The 20,119-nt window shown below is 39.9% G+C and overlaps 1 protein-coding gene across 1 annotated transcript in view; it reads right to left on the reverse strand.

The window, feature by feature from the left end:
• Positions 1-19,604, reverse strand: part of LOC129860415 (actin-binding LIM protein 1-like) — a 62,100-nt gene extending 42,496 nt beyond the window's left edge. Inside the window, exons 1-2 of the mRNA XM_055930804.1 lie at positions 19,352-19,604; positions 10,267-10,392 (exon numbers count right to left, since the gene is read on the reverse strand). Of these exons, the coding sequence (XP_055786779.1) occupies positions 10,267-10,392; positions 19,352-19,604 (379 nt within the window). The remainder of the gene's footprint in view (positions 1-10,266; positions 10,393-19,351) is intronic.
• Between the last annotated feature and the right edge of the window lie 515 nt (positions 19,605-20,119).

The raw sequence follows: 20,119 nt of genomic DNA on the forward strand, positions 1-20,119 counted from the left end.
GTTGGGTGAATTTTGGGCCATTCCTCCTATCGGAGCTGGGGCAACTGAGTCAGGTTTGTAGGCCTCATTGCTCGCACAAGCTTTTTCAGTTCTGCCCACAAGTTTTCTATAGGATTGAGGTCAGGGCTTTGTGATGGCCACTCCAATACCTTGACTTTGTTGTCCTTAAGCCATTTTGACACAACTTTGGAAGTATGCTTGGGGTCATTGTCCATTTGGAAGACCCATTTGCGACCAAGCTTTAACTTTCTGACTGATGTCTTGAGATGTTTCTTCAATATATCCACATGATTTTCCTCCCTCATGATGCCATTTATTTTGTGAAAATGTCTTGTGTCATGCACAAAGTAGATGTCCTAACCGTCTTGCCAAAACTATAGTTTGTTAACAAGAAATTTGTGGAGTGGTTGAAAAACGAGTTTTAATGACTCCAACCTAAGTGTATGTAAACTTCCGACTTCAGCTGTATACTATACATTTTTGTGCATTTAGATATGTTTGTCCTTGTTCGATAGAGCCATTGGACGTCTTTCAGCGATGTTCCTATCAGCGGATTCATTGCTAAATATACAAGCAGACACATTTTTTTTCCAGTCTCTGAAAGACTACAACTTGTGTTGGGTGGTGCTTCCTGCTCTGTTCTCCGGCCCTCCTCCAAGAGGCACCACTAACAACAAAATCCTTTGGGCAAAACTGAAAGAACTGACCAGACGCAATGGCTTCAAGTGATTTCTCTCATCAATACGAATTCGACCACAGAGCAATTTTTTATGTTCTATTATCTACATTGTGACATTCAAACAACTGGACATTTTTGGGATTTAGCTAACGTTAGAAGCTCAGCTACAGCCGATGCCAGCATCAAGAGAGCAGATGACAAATTTGGTGCCTAGCTAAGTAAGTTTCCGGCAAGCCACCTAGCTAGCTAACTTTAGTATATCGATTGAAACCCATATTGTGTATTGCTGGCTAACATACTACTCCCAGTTAGCACATTGGATCTGGGCCGATTCCGGCTGAGAGTCGGGGCACTTGACTGAGAGTCAGACTCGGCCGATGTCATGTGAGCCGAGTCTGGCCCGCTTTCGGCAGCATTACTTATGGCTAGGATGCGGCGATTGAGCTCAGGCTGCGATTGTGTTAACAACGTTAAACTTCAATGGTAAATAATATTTCTAATCCAATTTGGACATTAAAGTAACTGGATATTTTTTGTAATAATATTCTGTAGAAAAGTATGTTAAAAAGTTATTTTACTGCTGCTTAAGTTACCAGTTTGAAAAGGCAGGTTAAATGTAGCCTAACGTTCATTTATAGGACTAAGTGGGATATCGACACGTAAAACGACAACGTTACGGGACTTCTAACATGTTTCAAGGCCAGTTTCCTAATCAGCAATCAGATTGTGTTGTCTGTGATGTTAATTTACAGCAAATTGCTAAACAACCTCTTCTGATTAATCAAGGTGAGTGTTCCCTGAAAATGACACAAGTTTTTGAATGTTAATGCAGTCACTTTGACCCCTAAAGATCTCTTCTCTGTCTCTCTAGCCTGCCAGCTAATTCCAGCAGAAGCTCTTCCTCCTGCAGCCAGCCAGCTATTCAGCCAACAAAGGAGATAAGGTTCCTAAGAATTAATGCAAGTCGCTGCCCTTTATTAATTCAGTTCATCAATGTTTTTTTTAGAGCTCTGGCCCTCAACGTCACCATTTGTCAGAAGGTGTTCTGCAAACGTGTCAAGATTTCTGATTCTATTCAAAAAGAGCAGTCTACACATAATGTAGAAAATGCTGCTGTTCCTTAGACATTTTATATGTCCAATGAGGCCGCAGAGGAAATGTTGTTCAGTGGTCAGGACTTTGAGGAAGAACTGTTTGTGGATGCTTTGATGGACACTGCAGGTGTAGGAGACGCTGGAGGTCAGGGTGAGGTTAAAGATGCTGAGGGGAACGTTGGTGATGAGGGTGATGATGTCGAGGAGAGGATTGACGATGAGGTTGAAAGCCCAACGAACCGTTTCAAAGGCTATTTGGTGAATTGGGCTCTTGAATATGGAATAACATTAGTTGCGTTAACAGCCCTGCTTTCGATTCTGGGCCGCTTCTGTGCCGATTCCTCATTGCTAGCTGGGCTCTTAAAACTCTTTAGTAGATATGGCTACTAAACAGCAAGCTGCAACATTACAGCTAGGTTTACTGGTAAACATTAGCACATGACTGCAGTTGACAAGCTAGTTAGGCTGGTGCCTGCTAACTTGTTATATGCCACACCTCGCTTCGTCACTTGTTAGCAAACATGTAACATCAGCAACTAAATATTTTACTTGCTCGCTATGTAGCAAACAGTGAGGAGAAACCATAATACAACCATTTTATGTTGTAAAGCTATGCAAATATTTGCCTAAGCATGCATGATTGACATGGCTGTAGGTAGATACTGTCTGCCTACCTACCTAGGTAGGCAGTCTGGTCACTGTACAAAGGTTGAGAGTTATGCCATATTTCTTTCTATTAGGCTAGATATTGTTGTTAACATAATCTTTGTGCATGTACGCATGTATGCATGTTCAACTAGTCTGCCCTAATGTTGATGTTATGCTGGCACAGTTCAACTGTCCTTCAAACTACAATAGAGTATCATTTTTAATACTTTTTTTGTCTTACAGACAATACCATGGTACCTGGGCTTTTCCCTGGAGTGGATTCTAGATACAGAATTCTGTTTGCTTGCATGTCATTGTAGCAGAACTGTATCTCGTGAATTGTATCCCTTAGACTAGACATTACACTGGGTTTCTAGCAAATTACTTTTGAGGAGCTGAATGGTAGTTTGATCATGACAACACTCCCTCCACAGCTTGACAAGTATTCCCTGAACTTTACTACACTGATCATACTGTATTTATAAAAATAAAAAAAAATTGTGAATGGCAATTTCCTCATGACCACCAGTTCTCTAAGCTACAGATTGTTACACCTGCCATCTTGCCTATTTTAAGTCTTCTCTCATTGATCGAGACATGCAGCACTTTGGTGTGGACACCCACCTGTCTCGATCAATGAAGAAGACTTGAAATGGACAAATCTTTGGGTAAATCACATTATCTGGTGTAGCAATCTGTAGCTACAGTTCTCTGCACTGAGACACACTGAACTGTACTACACTATTCATACAATTTTTTTGGTATGTTACTTTTATTTGAACAAATAAACATTCTTTGGATATCTGAATGTCTAGCATCTGTTTGATAGATGCTGTACAGCTTATATAAATATATTATGTGAATCCATAAAGGCAGACACATTTATTTACGGTGGTTCTACATCAGGGCTCCAACCCTGTTCCTGGCGAGCTACCGTCCTGTAGGTTTTCACTCCTAATAGTTGAATGGACTTTGTGGTTCACTATGAGCAGACGAATACACAGGAAGTTGAAACTTCTCGATTCTATCAGTGAAATGAAAATGTGCTTGTTCTAGCTTGTGGGTTGGCTAATTGTGATGTTAATAATAAAATGTAATGTTAATACAGTAATGACTATATGCCGTGGCAGATCCAGGGTGAAATTCCCTTTTATAGACAACCAAGCACACACAATTTCTATGTTTGGAATACAATGGGGCTTTGGAATAGTGTTGTTTAGCAGTGAAAAAGCCAGTAAGGAGTTGTGTTAATTTTTTTATTTATATGGATGCCCATTAGCTTTTGCAGAAGCAGCAGCTACTCTTCCTGGGGTCCACAAGAAACACAAAACAGTGATACAATGATAGACAGTCACAGACATTTGTAATGCAACAACATATAAACAATACATCAAAATACAAACAATACAACAAATCAAATTGTATTTGTCACATGTACAGAATACATTACTGTGAAATGCTTACTTACTCAAATAAACTAAAGTAAAACAAATATATATTAAAATAAAGAAAAATATTTAAAAAACTAACTAACTAAAACATTGTGTGTGTGTTTTGTGTGTGTCCTAACAGTCCCCGCCATTCCATGCGATGTTGTTTAATCCCTTCTTTTAACCTGTTTGGGCTGCAGGGGCAGTATTGAGTAGCCAGATAAAAGGTACCCATTTCAAACGGCCTCGTATTCAATTCTTGCTCGTACAATATGCATATTATTATTACTATTGGATAGAAAACACTCTCTAGTTTCTAAAACCGTTTGAATTATATCTGTGAGTCAAACAGAACTCATTTGGCACAAACTTCCTGACCAGGAAGTGGAAAGTCTGAAATCGAGGCTCTGTTCTACCTCCTGCCTATAAATGGGTATGATACGTATTAGTATACATGCACTTCATAGACCTTCCCCTGGATGTCAAGAGGCGGTGAGAGAAGAAATTGAGTGTTTATCTTGGTCTGAAGTGGAATACAAGCTCTTTGTATGACGTGTCCCCCATTTCCTGTTTTCTGGAGAGCGCGAGGGGGTACCTGGATTTGCCTTCTGTTTAGCTGCCGTTATAGGCGACTACTATCTCCGGCTTTGATTTTATTTGATACATGTGACCATATCACCATAAAGTGTGTTTTTTCAATATAGTTTAATCAGATTATTTAAATTTTTTCGGGAGTTTTGCCGTGTTCCGTTCTCTGACTTTGTTGACGATGGAGAGATTCGTGCCACTTGGCTAGTGTGCTTGCTAAATCGAGAGGGAAAATGGACGTTCTAAATCCAAACAACGATTGTCCTTGACAAAGGACCCCTTGTCCAACATTCTGATAGAAGATCAGCAAAAGTAAGAAACATTTTATGATGCTATTTCATATATCTGTCGTCCATGTGAACTAGTCGTCGGCTCCCAACTTTTGTGTACTCTAGCTATACCGAAGCTGGATGTCGTAATGAAGTTATTTTTTGGAATTCTAACACTGCGATTTCATTAAGAACTAATGGATCTATCATTTCCTATACAACATGTATTTTTTAGTTATGTTTATGAATAGCTATTTGGTCAGAATATGTGTGTCAGAAAAAGTGTCAGAAAAATATCCAGACGTTGTGGAAAAAGTAGCTACGATAGCAACAAGTATAACCACTGATTTCAGCTCTAAATATGCACATTTTCGAACAAAACATAAGTGTATGTATAACCTGATGTTATAGGACTGTCATCTGATGAAGAATATCAAGGTTAGTCAAAAATTATATATCTTTTACTGGTTTGTTACGATCGCTAATTTTTACTGCTGGGAAATGGCTTGAGTTTCTGGCTATTGTGGTAAGCTAATATAACGCTATATTGTGTTTTCGCTGTAAAACACTTAATAAATCGGAAATATTGGCTGGAATCACAAGATGCCTGTCTTTCATTTGCTGTACACTATGTATTTTTCAGAAATGTTTTTTGATGAGTAATTAGGTATTTGACGTTGGTGTCTGTAATTATTCTGTCTGCTTTCGGTGCAATTTCTGATTGTAGCTGCAATGTAAACTATGATTTCTACCTGAAATATGCACATTTTTCGAACAAAACATAGATTTATTGAATAACATGTTATAAGACTGTCATCTGATGAAGTTGGTTAGTTTGGTTGGTTCTTGGTTAGTTAGGTTGGCTTTGTGCATGCTACCTGTGCTGTGAAAAATGTCTGTCCTTTTTTGTATTTGGTGGTGAGCTAACATAAATATACGTGCTGTTTTCGCTGTAAAACATTTAAAAAATCGGACATGTTGGCTGGATTCACAAGATGTGTACCTTTCATTTGCTGTATTGGACTTGTTAATGTGTGAAAGTTAAATATTTAAAAAATATATTTACAATTTCGCGCCCTGCACTTGAGCTGGCTGTTGTCATAAGTGTACCGATGTCGGGCTTGCAGCCAGAAGGTTATTTTGCTGTCTGCTTGAGTAAATGGAGATGGGAGTTCCATGCAATAATGGTTCTGTATAATACTGTGCATTGCCCTGAATTAGTTTTAGACTTGGGGACTGTGAAGAGACCCTTGGTGGCATATCTTCTGGGGTATGTGTCTGAGCTGAATGTTATTTGAGTACGCAGACAATCTGGCATTTTCATCACAGTAATGTTTCTCATAAAAACTAGAAGAGAAGCAGTTGAACTCTCGTCACCCCTCATCCAGGAAAGACTGGCATGCATGTTGTTGATGTTAGTTCTGTATGTGCCGGTAAGGTTAAGGCGTGCTGCTCTGTTTTGAGCCAGCTGCAGCTTTGCTAGTAACGTTGATTTGTGTCAAAACCACAGAACATCTTTTGTATAACAGACATACCCCTCCCCATCTTCACTTCAAGTTTGTTAATATGACTTGACCATGATTATTGACCATCCAATATTATACCTAGAACTTTGGCTTCCTCAACTTGCTCAATGGTCACACCGTTTACCGATTTTGTGACAGCAGCACATGTTATTGTTTTTATTAAATTACTGTGATCTCCATCTGGAGATATCAGAAGATGTTTTTCCTTAGAGAAAGATTGAGAGATTAATCAACCTGGCTCAGAAAGCTATCTAGTCTACTAAATCAACAAAGAAGGGCAGGATTGAGGGACTAGGACATAAGGCCAACTAAAAGGAGGAAAAATGGAGCATAAAACCAACGGAAAAGGGAATTGATTGAGGATTTCTGGAGGATTTCTAAAGGAAACACAGTACAAGGCGTTGAAAAGGAAACAATCAAACAAAAATATATAAAATAAAAAGCACATAAAGGCAAGGTAGGATTGTTCTGGATATTGCAATTGATGTGTACTGTCACACCCTGATCTGTTTCACATGTCTTTATGCTTGTCTCCACCCCCCTCCAGCGTCCTTAGCTTATTGATGAGCTTTGAGGGCACTATGGTGTTGAACGCTGAGCTGTAGTCATTGAATAGCATACTCACATAAATGTTATTTTTGTCCAGGTGGGAAAGGGCAGTGTGGAGTGCAATAGAGATTGCATCATCCGTGAATCTGTTGTGGCGGTATACAAATTGGAGTGGGTCTAGGGTTTCTGGGAAATTGGTGTTGATGTGAGCCATGACCAGCCTTTCAAAGCACTTCATCGCTACAGATGTGACAGGTCGGTAGTCATTTAAGCAGGTTACCTTAACTGCTTAGTGATCCAATCCCATTATTTGACAACACCCAGTGAAATAGCAGCACGCCAAACTCAAAAACAGAAATACTCATAATAATAATTCATAAATCATACAAGTGTTATACATCGGTTTAAAGATGAACTTCTTGTTAATCCAGCCACAGTGTCAGATTTCAAAAAAGACTTTACGGCGAAAACAAACCATGCTATTATCTGAGGACAGCACCCCATCAAACAAACACATGAAAATCAAAAATCACCCCGCCAGGCGCGACACAAAAGTCAGAAATAACGATATAAATCATACCTTAGAAGATCTTCTTCTGTTGGCACTCCAATATGTCACATAAACATCACAAATGGTCCTTTTGTTCGATAAATTCTGTCGTTATATCCCCAAAATGTCCATTTATTTGGCACGTTTGATTCAGAAAATGCGCAACATGACTACAAAGTATCTAATAAGTTACCTGTAAACTTGATCCAAAAATTTCAAACAACTTTCCTAATCCAACTTTAGGTATTTTTAAACGTAAATAATCAATAAAATTTAAGATGGAATAAACTGTGTTCAATACCGGATGAAAACAATGTGGCGCAAGCTTTCAGGTCGTACGCGCCAACCACAGAGGTAAACTTGGCTATCCACCCAGATAGGAAATGGTTACTTCTTCATTTCTCAAAAGAAAAACATCAACCAATTTCTAAAGACTGTTGACATCTAGTGGAAGCGATAGGAACTGTAAGCACCTTAGAAATCTAGATCCATATAGAAACCCATTGAGAAGAGAGTGACCACAAAAAAGTTTCCTGGAAGGTTTGTCCTCGGGGTTTCGCCTGCCAAATCAGTTCTGTTATACACAGACATAATTTTAACAGTTTTAGAAACTTTAGAGTGTATTCTATCCAAATCTACCAATTATATGCATATCCTAGCTTCTGTTTACTTTGGGCACACTTTTCATCCGGACGTGAAAATAGTGCCCCCTAGCCTTAAGAAGTTTTAATGTTCTTGCTTAAAAGATGTTGGTATTAGCGACTCGGACAGGGAGTGGTTGAAAATGTCAGTGAAGACACTTGCCTGATGGTCAACACATGCTCGCAGTACACGTCCTGGTAATCGGTCTGGCCCTGAGGCCTTGTGAATGTTGACCTGCTTAAAGGTCTTACTCACGTCGGCTGCGGAGAGCATGATCACAGTCTTTCGGAACAGCTGGTGCTCTCATGCATGTTTCAGTGTCATTTGCATTGAAGCGAGCATAAAAGTAGTTTTGCTCGTCTGGGCCATTTTTTTATTATGTTACTTAGATTGACGCACAGGTGCGTCGATAGACTCTTAGGATTTGTTTATGAGGTTGCCATGAAAATGGATAGACAAAGCTTTATGAGTGTAGTCTGGCGTATGCAGTCTTTCCAAAATCTTTCACAAACGCAATAAAAAATGTGACCATGAAATGTATTTGGTAGTTTTTCATTCAATATATGAAATTCAACAAGACAAGCACTGAGCTCTTTTTTTGTAAGCAGTAAGGATTTGTAGAGCAAGACAAGGTTTTGTTAGTATAAAGGCGGATTGAGCAATGGTCTTGGTCTAATACTAATTGTCATTTCTATGGATACGAGGAGTGAATTAGTCGCAGACCAAATAGTTCTCTATCACAGGCAAATATCATCTTATTTCTGTCAAGATCCTGTAAAACAACAGAACCACCTAAGATACCACAGAAGCTGTAAGGAGACTGCTGGTGAACGTGGTATAATGACCATGTTGGCGCAACAGTCGATGGAATAAGAGAAAGGCTGTTTAGGTGGCATCAGCATCAGCATCTTCTGCTACACCATCTTTGTAACCCTGTTAAAGCTGAAGAAGAGGTCAAGAGCGTGGAGGTGAGCCTGTGTCTTACACTCCTTCCTGACTTTCACTTTTCTGATGCTGAGCGTTGCTAAGTGACTGAACCAAAAGTAAACTTCGACCGAGATTGACAAGTGTCTTGTTACCTCAAGTTGACATTTGCTTATTGTGTAAGTTCGGGGTGTTCTGTTGTTTTTTGGAATTAGTTGACTCGAGAGAGAGGGTGGAGAAACTCAATTCAATCACTTTGAAATTTGTGAAGACAGTGGAGTGTGGTTAGCGCTTTATGGGGGGTTTCCTTAGGAAGCAGCTCAATTTAATTATAAAAGAGAGGAGAAGAATGATAGAAAATGCGTATTATTTTGGATGCTGAATATCTGCTTGACTTGTGAGTATATTGAGGTGGTTGTACTTACAAGTTGGGCAGCTTGTTATGGATCTCAGTCTTTAGTAAAGGGGTTTCAAATCAAATGTTATTGGTCACATACACATATTTAGTAGATGTTATTGCGTATGTAGAGAATTGCTTTTGTTCCTACCTCCACCAGTGCAGTAGTATCTAACAATTCACACACATCTAAAAGTAAAATAATGGAATTAAAAAAGATATAAATATATAATTATTAGGACGAGCAATGTCTTAGTGGCATTGTTTGATGCCGCTGCTGTGCTGTTAGCACAAGACAAATGATTATAGTTTATAAGAAGTGAACATTTGATATTGTATCATACTATTGATTGACAATTGACTAAACTGATGAATTTGTATTACTTTGATTATTATTCCTGAAAAAAAACACGATATATGTTAGCCTTTCCTTCAATCTCCTCTCTCAGCCCACAATACAAACTAACCAGACGTCCTCTAGAGTTAACCCTGGCTTGAAGGGCAATAATGTCACTGTGGGATTACAAGTTCTGAATGTTTTATCTTCCGCTTTCTGTGAATAAAAATATATTATAAAGAAAACAGTAAGTGGGATCATTTGGAATGAAAATTCCATAGTTCCCGTTCTGGGTGAGAATAGCACGTGACCTATCTCAAGTACGGAAATGTATACCCTTTGAGACCAGGTGAAAGGTGCCATGTAAACGCAATTCATTACCATTCAATGAATCATTCGAGGTCACACTACTCACACAAGACGGTAACCACAAAGTGCCAAAAATTGCAAGAGTTCCAACCATCCGCCACATCTTACCTTTTCTAAAGACTTCCCTGTGCATTGGACCAAAGGGCATACACAGCAAATTCCTCAAAGTTGACAAGGAAAAGAGACTGGGAATAAGTGAGATTCGGGTCCAGACAAACATGTACGTGAGAGCGCGCACACACACACACACATATACATACTCACCCTTGCAGGTAAAGCACTTGATGTGGAAGTGCTTAGACTGGACCCGCAGTACCTCCCCCTTGCATGGCTCCCCACATTTATAGCACTGGATGCACAGCTTCTCTGCAGGGTCCTGAACATGGGCCACTGGAGGAGAGAACAGACAGGTGTGAGCACGGCCACCTAAAATTATATTTAAATCACTGTGTTCAAAACGTGGTGCCTGTACACACAGCAAACATGCGGGTGTTAAACGTGTTGTGAGTGCTATATCTGATTGTTGATTCTAGTGGAGTTAACACCAGTGGGATTGAAATTGACACCAACTGCAGTGAATATATGACGTTTTATTTCAATCACAGTGGAATTAACACCGCGCGGTGTTGTTGTTACTTGACTGTGTTGAGTTAATTTCCGTTAACATTCTCAAGGTGATTTTTTGGGGGGGAGGGACATCATTATCATAGTGCCCAGCATGCTTTGTTAGAGGTTGATTTTTAAAATATTTTTCTACACGCACATTGATAGATTTTTTTTTTTCTTCCTATACACAGATACATATCTTACATTTTTCTAAACTAATCCAATCTGTAAGTGATTGGACTTAATGCACCTGTTACTGAAATGTTTGTTCCAGTTTAGATTATTTATGTAGTCTTCATTAGCTGGTACTGTACCATAGTAATCATTCTGAGTGCAGGTTGTGTTTGAGAAAAAGTTCAAATTGTTGAATATCATCTGGCCGGATTCCAATAGGAATTACTGTTCACTATACAAGCCAGTAGTGATGGGAAATTTGACTCTTCTTACTGGCTAAACCCTTTTTGACTCAAGTTCCAAGTTGTATTAATTGTATGTACAAGATACGCATGTATAGCATTGTCTATTGAAATGTGTACTTGCAGGTTCTTTCTTGACAATGCAACAACAATAAGAAATATTTACAATATTTGCATGTGTATTGGGGAAGGGGGATGGGGGGCAGTGTATAAACTGAGCAGTATAATAAGAGTCTGGTAGCAGCAGTTGTGATGTGTGTGTAGTATCAATGTATATGTGTGTGTATATATGTCTGTGTGGGTGTGTGCATGAGTGCTAAGGTGCGGAAAATCAGAGCAGGTGGTCAGTCCAGTTCAAGTGTTCAGCAGCCTCATGGCTTGTAGATAGAAAGCCTGATCTCTAAGCCTGCTGGTATCAGACCTCATGCTCCAATACTGTCTGCCCGACGGTAAGGGAAAGAACAGTTTGTGGCTGGGGTGTGTGGGGTCCTTGATGATGCTGGGTGACTTCTTCAGGTACCATTTCGAGTAGATATCCCGGAGGGCCTTGCGGTTGTGGACAGAGCAATTCCCATACCAGGCCATGATGCAACCGGTCAGGATGCTCTCGATGGTGCAGCCGAAGTATTTGGAGAGGATCCGGGGCGTTATACTGAATTCCATCAACTGCCTTAGGAAGTAGAGACGCTGTTACGCCCTCTTGATAAGAGTGGTGGTGTTGTTAGTCCATGTCAAGTCCTCGGTGATGTGGACACAGAGGAACTTAAAACTTGTCACTCTCTCTACTGCAGTCCCGTTGATGTGGATTGGGGCATGTTCCTTCCTCTGCTAGTCTGTTTAGCTGACATTGAGGTCATTGTCATGACACCACAATGTCAGTTCGCTTCCCTCCTCCCTATAGGCTGACTCAACGTTGTTGTTTACCAGGCCGTCAGCAAACTTGATGATGGAGTTGGTGTCGTGCAAAGCCACACAGTCGTGGGTGAACAGGGAGTACAGCAGAGGGCTGAGGACACTGTAACGGTTCCGTAACCACAGACACTGGGAGACGGGAAGCAAGTATACAACATGTATTTTTTAGTAACGTTTATGAATAACACAATATAGCGTTATATTAGCTTACCACAATAGCCAGAAACACAAGCCATTTCCCAGTAGCAAAAGGTTAGCGATCGTAACAAACCAGTAAAAGATATATAATTTTTGACTAACCTTGATAGTCTTCATCGGATGACAGTCCTATAACATCAGGTTATACAAACACTTATGTTTTGTTCGAAAATGTGCATATTTAGAGTGGTCAGTGGTTATACATAGTGCTAACGTAGCTACTTTTTCCCAGAATGTCCGGATATTTTTATGACACTCAACTATTCTGACCAAATAACTATTCATAAACGCTACTAAAAAAATACATGTTGTATAGGAAATGATAGATCCATTAGTTATTAATGCAATCGCTGTGTTAGAATTCTAAAAATAACTTCATTGCGACATCCAGCTTAGTTATAGCGAGAGAGTGCCCAAAATCTGGGCGCAAACCAATAGTACACATGTTAGACAGATATATGAAATAGCATCATAATATAGGTCCTACTTTTGATGATCTTCCATCAGAATGTTGTACAAGGGGTCCTTTGTCGGTAACAATCGTTGTTTGGATTTAGAACGGCCTCTTTCCCTCTCGATTTAGCAAGTACACTAGCCAAGTGGCACGAATCTCTCCATGTCAACAAACGGAAGAGAACGGAACACGGCAAAACTCCCGAAAAAATTTCAATAATCTGATTAAACTATATTGAAAAAACATACTTTACGATGATATTGTCACATGTATCAAATAAAATCAAAGCCGGAGATAGTAGTCGCCTATAACGAAAGCTTTTCATAAGGCAATCCCCGGTTCCTTCTCGCGCCTTCCTGAAAACAGGAAATGGGTGACACGTCATTCCAAGAGCTTTTATTTCACTTCAGACCAAGATAAACACTCCATTTCTTCTCTCACCGCCTCTTGACATTCAGGGGAAGGTGTATGACGTGCATGTATACTAATACGTATCATGCCCATTTATAGGCAGGACCTAGAACAGAGCCTCAATTTCAGACTTTCCACTTCCTGGTCAGGAACGTTGTGCCAAATGAGTTCTGTTTTACTCACAGATATAATTCAAACGGTTTTAGAAACTAGAGAGTGTTTTCTATCCAATAGTAATAATAATATGCATTTTGTACGAGCAAGAATTGAGTACGAGGCCGTTTGAAATGGGGACCTTTTATCTGGCTATTCAATACTGCCCCTGCAGCCCAAACAGGTTAAGAAATCGGAAATATTGGCTGGATTCACAAGATGCTTGTCTTTCATTTGCTGTACACCATGTATTTTTCAGAAATGTTTTATGATGAGTATTTAGGTATTTCACGTTGGTGTCTGTAATTACTCTGGCTGCTTCGGTGCTATTTGTGACGGTAGCTGTGATGGTAACTGCAATGTAAAACTGATTTATAGCTCAACTATGCACATTTTTCGAACAAAACATAGATTTATTGTTCTATGTTTTAATAATCGATAATATTTCAACCGGACCATAACCTATTCATTAAGAGACAAAAGGAAAATGGGGTGCCCCTCTCTCGCTCGCAGGAAACATTAAGAGGACACCGGACTACTTTTGAAAAATCTGGTTAATTTTCAAAATAAAAGCCTGAAACCATGTCTAAAGCCTGGTCACAGCCTGGGGAAGCCATTGGAAAAGGAATTTGGTTGATACCCCTTTAAATGGAGGATAGACGGGACAGGAAACACAGATAAAAAAATATATATATCACTTCCGGTTTACATTTTCTCAGGTTTTCACATGCAGAATAAGTATTGTTATACTCACAGACAATATTTTGACAGTTTTGGAAACTTTGGAGTGTTTTCTATCCTAATCTGTAAATTATATGCATATTCTACTATCTGGGCCAGAGAAAATGTCCGTTTACGTTGGGCACATTATTTAAAAAAATTAAAAATAATAATTGTTTCTGTACCCAAGAAAGCAAAGGTAACTGAACTAAATAATTATCACCCCTTAGCACTTCTGTCATCATGAATTGCTTTGAGTGGCTAGTGTTGTGGAAATTCAGTACTGAGAGAGATTTTGTAATTTCTTCAAACAATTTAAAAAAATGTATTAATTATTGCAATAATGAGGCTGGTTGACCCCCCCACCCTTGAGTGTTGTACTGAGTAACCTAACCTTTACAAACATGCAGAGTACTTTATATAGCTGACACTAACAATGCTCAAGTCATGGTTGGTTAAACCCCCCTCATGCAGACCAAGGAGCATCATAAGCCACTCTGGCTTCATCCTGTCGTTATCTGCACGTGGGCTGTTGTCTTAACCCCACCCTGACTTAGTTTCCCAGATGCAAGGATGATTGAGACAATGAGGGATTGTTCTACTCCTAAGCTATCTCTAGTAAAACACATTCTTGTCTATGTAATTCAGTCTTTAACCCATTTGTCAGCTCAAGCCATCTCCAGTGATAATACGCCCAGATTAGCTGCAGGGAACTAGAGTGGAGCCCATGAAAACACAGACACTAGCAAGACAGAAATGTCTTACTATTAGTTAAATATTTATTGTTAAACATTAATATCAAATACACAAGGTAAATATGTAATTTTTCTATCACACTAGTTAAGGATCATATCACCTCTACCTTACCTGACACCATAGACCTACTTAAATTTGCTAGTCTTTTCATTCTCAATGCTGCCTGTAGAATGATATATTTTGCCTGTGTGCATAAATGACAGACAGTTGTTGGTCGGTGCAAGTATCTGGAGTCATCGGAGGAGCGCGTAATAATCCTACTGTAGAATTCATTGCAGGCAGCAGATCAAATGAATGTCTACAATGAATGAGTCACTCAGAAAAACAAATCATGACCTTAGAGTCAGTAAAAAGATTTGTTAAAAAGAAAGAATTGTTCATGAACTGCAGCATATTGTGATTTGTAGATCTGATATGGCCAAAGAACCAGGATCATCAGACCAAAATGTTAGGGGAAAACTATGCCATAACTGAAGGCTTGTTTAATCTATAGTCATAAATCGTTTACGTTGAATTCAAAAACATGGATTTACACAGTCATTTGGTGGTTTCAGAAATAGAAGAGTATCACTGGAAAAACCATGTCTCTGTCATTAACAACAACAGTCATGGGTATTAGTTTGTCAACAGTTTGAACAGTGTTACTTTAACACTATTTCGGTGGGTCACATATACACTACCGTTCAAAAGTGGTCACTTATAAATGTCCTTGTATTTGAAAGAAAATTACATGTTTTGTCCATCAAAATAACATCAAATTGATCAGAAATACAGTGTAGACATTGTTAATGTTGCAAATGACTATTGTAGCTGGAAACGGCAGATTTTTTATGGAATATCTACAAAAAACCCTAGACAATACAAAACAAGCATACCCACCCTCGTCACACCCTCACCTAACCAAAAATAATAAAGAAAACATAGAGAACTAAGGTCAGGGCGTGACACAAACAACATTCCTTCTTGGGAAAAATGTACAATGTCTTTTTATGTTTATATGATTTTTAAGAAACCTGTGTGTGTCTGCTTGCTTGCATGCGTTTGTGTGTGAGTGTACTGTGTACACGTGTGTCTGTATCCGTGTGTCCCATATGCCAACTTGAAGTACATGTTTTCTTAAAGCAGATTAGCTCATTGAGTGTGTTGTACCTACACAATAAAGGTTTAGATGTGTTCTTAATAGGGTACAACCACTTGTCACTGGTGTGATACCCTGTAAGGGTCATCCTTTGAGCCTTTAGTTGTAGGTACATTATTGTACCCCAGTTCATACCTCAGATATTACCTTTCTTACATGTAGTCCACAGATACAAAACCACGTACTAAGAAAAGGCCAGTTTTATTGCTTCTATAATCAGGACAACTGTTTTCAGTGCTAACATAATAGCAAAAGGGTTTTCTAATGATTAATTAGCCTTTTAAAATTATAAACTTGGATTAGCTAACACTACGTGCCATTGGAGCACAGGAGTGATGGTTGCTGATAATGGGCCTCTGTACACCTATGTATGTCTAGGGGTGTTGGTAAGTCTAGGCATATGACTTCTATGGTGGCCTGAATTGGTTCCCAATCAGAGGCAGCTGTTTATCGTTGTCTCTGATTGGGGATCATATTTAGGTTGCCATTTTCCCTTTTGGTTTTGTGGGTTCTTGTCTATGTGTAGTTGCCTGTTCAGCACTCTTTGTATACCTTCATGGTTTGTTTTTGTTGTTTTGTTATTTTGTTGTTTTGTTCGGTGTTCATTCTTATATTAAAGAGAATGTACGCATACCACGCTGTGCCTTGGTCTCCTCCCTACAACGGCCGTGACAGTTTGGTACTCCAAAAATAGCCATTTCTGCAGAATGGCTGCAACTTTATACCAAATGCTTCAGAAAGGGTTTTAAATATAGTGGACCGATAATCTGCCACACAAGGACAGGACCAGAACATGTGGGTCAAGTCCTCCAAGGAGCTTTTACCCCTGTCATATGTACCATCAAAATTTGGGTAGAATTTGGACAATCTGGCCTTACTAAAAGGGATACGTGAAGTACCTTAAACTGTATAAGGCTGAGCCAGGCACAATAGGAGCTTCCATTTACCCTAAGTAGGGCAGTATGATCTTAATGTTAAACAAAAAACATTTGTTGACCTTAAACTGGTACAAAATACAGAAAAACAAAGTATACAGTGCCTTGCAAATGTATTCAACTCCCTTGGTGTTTTTCATGTTTTGTTGCATTACAACCTGTAATTTGGATTTCATACAATGGACCCACACAAAATAGTCCAAATTGGTGAAGTGAAATGAAAAATATAACTTGTTTAAAATTAAAAAAAGCAAAAAATTATAAATAAAATTACAACAGATAAAGTGGTGTGTGCATATGTATTCACACCCTTTGCATTGAAGCCCCTAAATAAGATCTGGTGCAACCAAATACTTTCAGAAGTCACATAATTAGTTAGATTGCACACAGGTGGACGTTAGTTTAGTGTCATGTGATCTGTCACATGATCTCAGTATATATACACCTGTTCTGAAAGGCCCCAGAGTCTGCAACACCACGAAGCAAGGGGCACCACCAAGCAAGCGGCACCATGAAGAACAAGGAGCTCTCCAAACAGGTCAGGGACAAAGTTGTGGAGAAATATAGATCAGGGTTGGGTTATAAAAAATATCAGACACTTTGACCATCCCACGGAGCACCATTAAATCCATGATAAAAAATGGAAAGAATATGGCACCACAACAAACCTGCCAAGAGAGGGCCGCCCACCAAAACTCATGGACCAGGCAAGGAAGGCATTAATCAGAGAGGCAACAAAGATACCAAAGTTAACCCTGAAGGAGCTGCATAGCTCCACAGTGGAGATTGGAGTATCTGTCCATAGGACCACTTTTAGCCCTACACTACACAGAGCTGGGCTTTACGGCAGAGTGGCCAGAAAAAAATCCATTGCTTAAAGAAAAAAATAAGAAACACATTTGGTGTTAGCCAAAGGGCTTGTGGGAGACTTCCCAAACATATGGAAGAAGGTACTCTGGTCAGATGAGAATAAATTTGAGCTTTTTGGTCATCAAGGAAAACGCTATATCTGGCGCAAACCCAACACCTCTAATCACCCCGAGAACACCATCCCCACAGTGAAGCATGATGGTGGCAGCATCATGCTGTGAGGTTGTTTCTCATCGGCAGGGACTGGGAAACTGGTCAGAATTGAAGGAATGATGGATGGCGTGCTAAATACATAGACATTCTTGAAGGAAACCTGTTTCAGTCTGCCAGAGATTTGAGACTCTGGACAGAGTTTCACCTTCCAGCAGGACAATGACCCTAAGCATACTGCTAAAGCAACACTCGAGTGGTTTAGGGGGAAACATTTACATGTCTTGGAATGGCCTAGTCAAAGCCCAGACCTCAATCCAATTGAGAATCTGTGGTATGACTTATAGATTGCTGTACACCAGCGGAACCCATCCAACTTGAAGGGCCTGGAGAAGTTTTGCCTTGAAGAATGGGCAAAAATCCCAGTGGCTAGATGTGCCAAGCTTATAGAGACATACCCCAAGAGACTTGCAGCTGTAATTGCTGCAAAAGGTGGCTCTACAAAGTATTGACTTTGGGGGGGGTGAATAGTTACGCACGCTCAAGTCTTCTGTTTTTCTGTCTTATTTCTTGTTTGTTTCTCCCCCCAAAATATTTTGCATCTTCAAAGTGGTGGGCATGTTGTGTAAATCAAATGATACAACCCCCCCCCCCAAAAAAAATCTAATTGAATTCCAGGTTGTAAGGCAATAAAATAGGAAAAATGCCAATGGGGGTGTATACTTTCGCAAGCCACTGTATTCTATTCCCTAGAGCCCACAACATTGACTCCACAGACTAACATGTCTGCACATTGAATGGAGCTCAAATTGGGAAGTCCCCACATATAATTACCTTTTTGTATTTTGACTGATGAAGACTCTTGTAGTCGAAGCGCATTGCAGTTATGCGTCCTGATGTTATATACTATAGACTGATCTGCTCCTTGTACATATTACCTGAGAATAGTTTACTAAAGTTCTCTGCATCGCACTGGCCACCTACTTGTGTTCTTTTTTAGATTTATATTAGAAATAGTCAATTCAACATACCCAAAATAAAATGTATTTCCCATTCCCTATCTTCTCTCTTCCTCGCTCCAGTCTACACATTATTTCCCTCACTCCTCAATACTCCCTCTACTCTTGGTTCCCAGTTCCTTCTCTCTTACACTATTCAAAAATGTCTTAATAGGAGTCCTTTCTCAATGTTATCTCCCCTTCTGTTACCTTCCACTGTCCCAATCTCTTTTCTTCACTAATTTCTCTCCACCACTCCAGTAGGGTTGCCAACTCGGACCAAACTCAATCTGGGAGATTGAAGGTAAAGTTGTTCTAATGTTATTTGGTGACTCCTTTTACAGATTTGAAAACTGCCACTCTATTTATATGCATCTTCTTAGGGTTAGGGTAAGGGTAAGGATTAAGGTTAGGGTTAGTGGATAGTTAATACAACAATTGGTTGAAAGTTGAACGAGTACAACTCCCCAAATAAAGTGCTACCAAATTGTCCTAAAACTTTTGACATTACATCAATTAATTTCAGAGACAATCTAACTGAATAGCTTTTTCGCTCGCCTTCAGAAGAACAAACCCAGTCTCCAGACCAAATCGGAATGGTGGCAACACTAGGCAGATGAGCAATCCCTTACCTGGTCCAATTGATCCCATGTCTGGCGGCATGCCTACCATCCGCTCACACAGGATATAGTCGTTGGGGTTCAGGAAGGGAAGCTGCTCCATCATTGATTGTTTCGGAATCAGGTAGAGAACCTCAGCAATCTGACCATCCTCAATGATCGACATGCGCCTAACCGAATTCTTGCGCTTGGCCCTGTCCATCACCACCATATCCTCGCCCCGGCTGGAGCCACAGATCTTGCCCAGGCTGCTGAGGTTTGGCATGTCGATACTAACAAAGGTCTCAGCCCAGCAACGAGGGTTGCAAACTGACTGCAAATTAGAAACCATGCAGAAGGACTGCTGAAGGACTGCAAGAACCAGAGGAACAGTAGGACGGCTGTATGGCAAAGCAGAACATAGGAACGGTAGGGCGGCCAAACAGTTAAAGCAGCCGAAAACCGCAAACACCCTTTGAACTCAGGTATTAAGCTGACCTCTAAGACTTTGTAACATTGTACGTGTGTGTGTGTGTGTGTGTTGTCCGTCAAGCACTGCGAGACTAACTCCTACTCACTCCCTTAAGAAGATTAAGAGGGATGTATTTTTAGTGTTTATCTGCAGGGCAGGTATAACAGTGGAGCCGTGACGCAGTAAGTCAAGTCAAATGGCTGGTACAGTCATTCTATCTACCGGCATTTCCCCCTCATCCAATTGCATGCCCCCGAGGCATATCAAAACAAGAGCAGCATGCATCCATGGTAATCTCCTGTGATTGGGGGAATCTTTAAGAAGATTAT

Source organism: Salvelinus fontinalis, chromosome 8 (genome assembly GCF_029448725.1).
Source record: "Salvelinus fontinalis isolate EN_2023a chromosome 8, ASM2944872v1, whole genome shotgun sequence".
NCBI lineage: Eukaryota > Metazoa > Chordata > Actinopteri > Salmoniformes > Salmonidae > Salvelinus > Salvelinus fontinalis.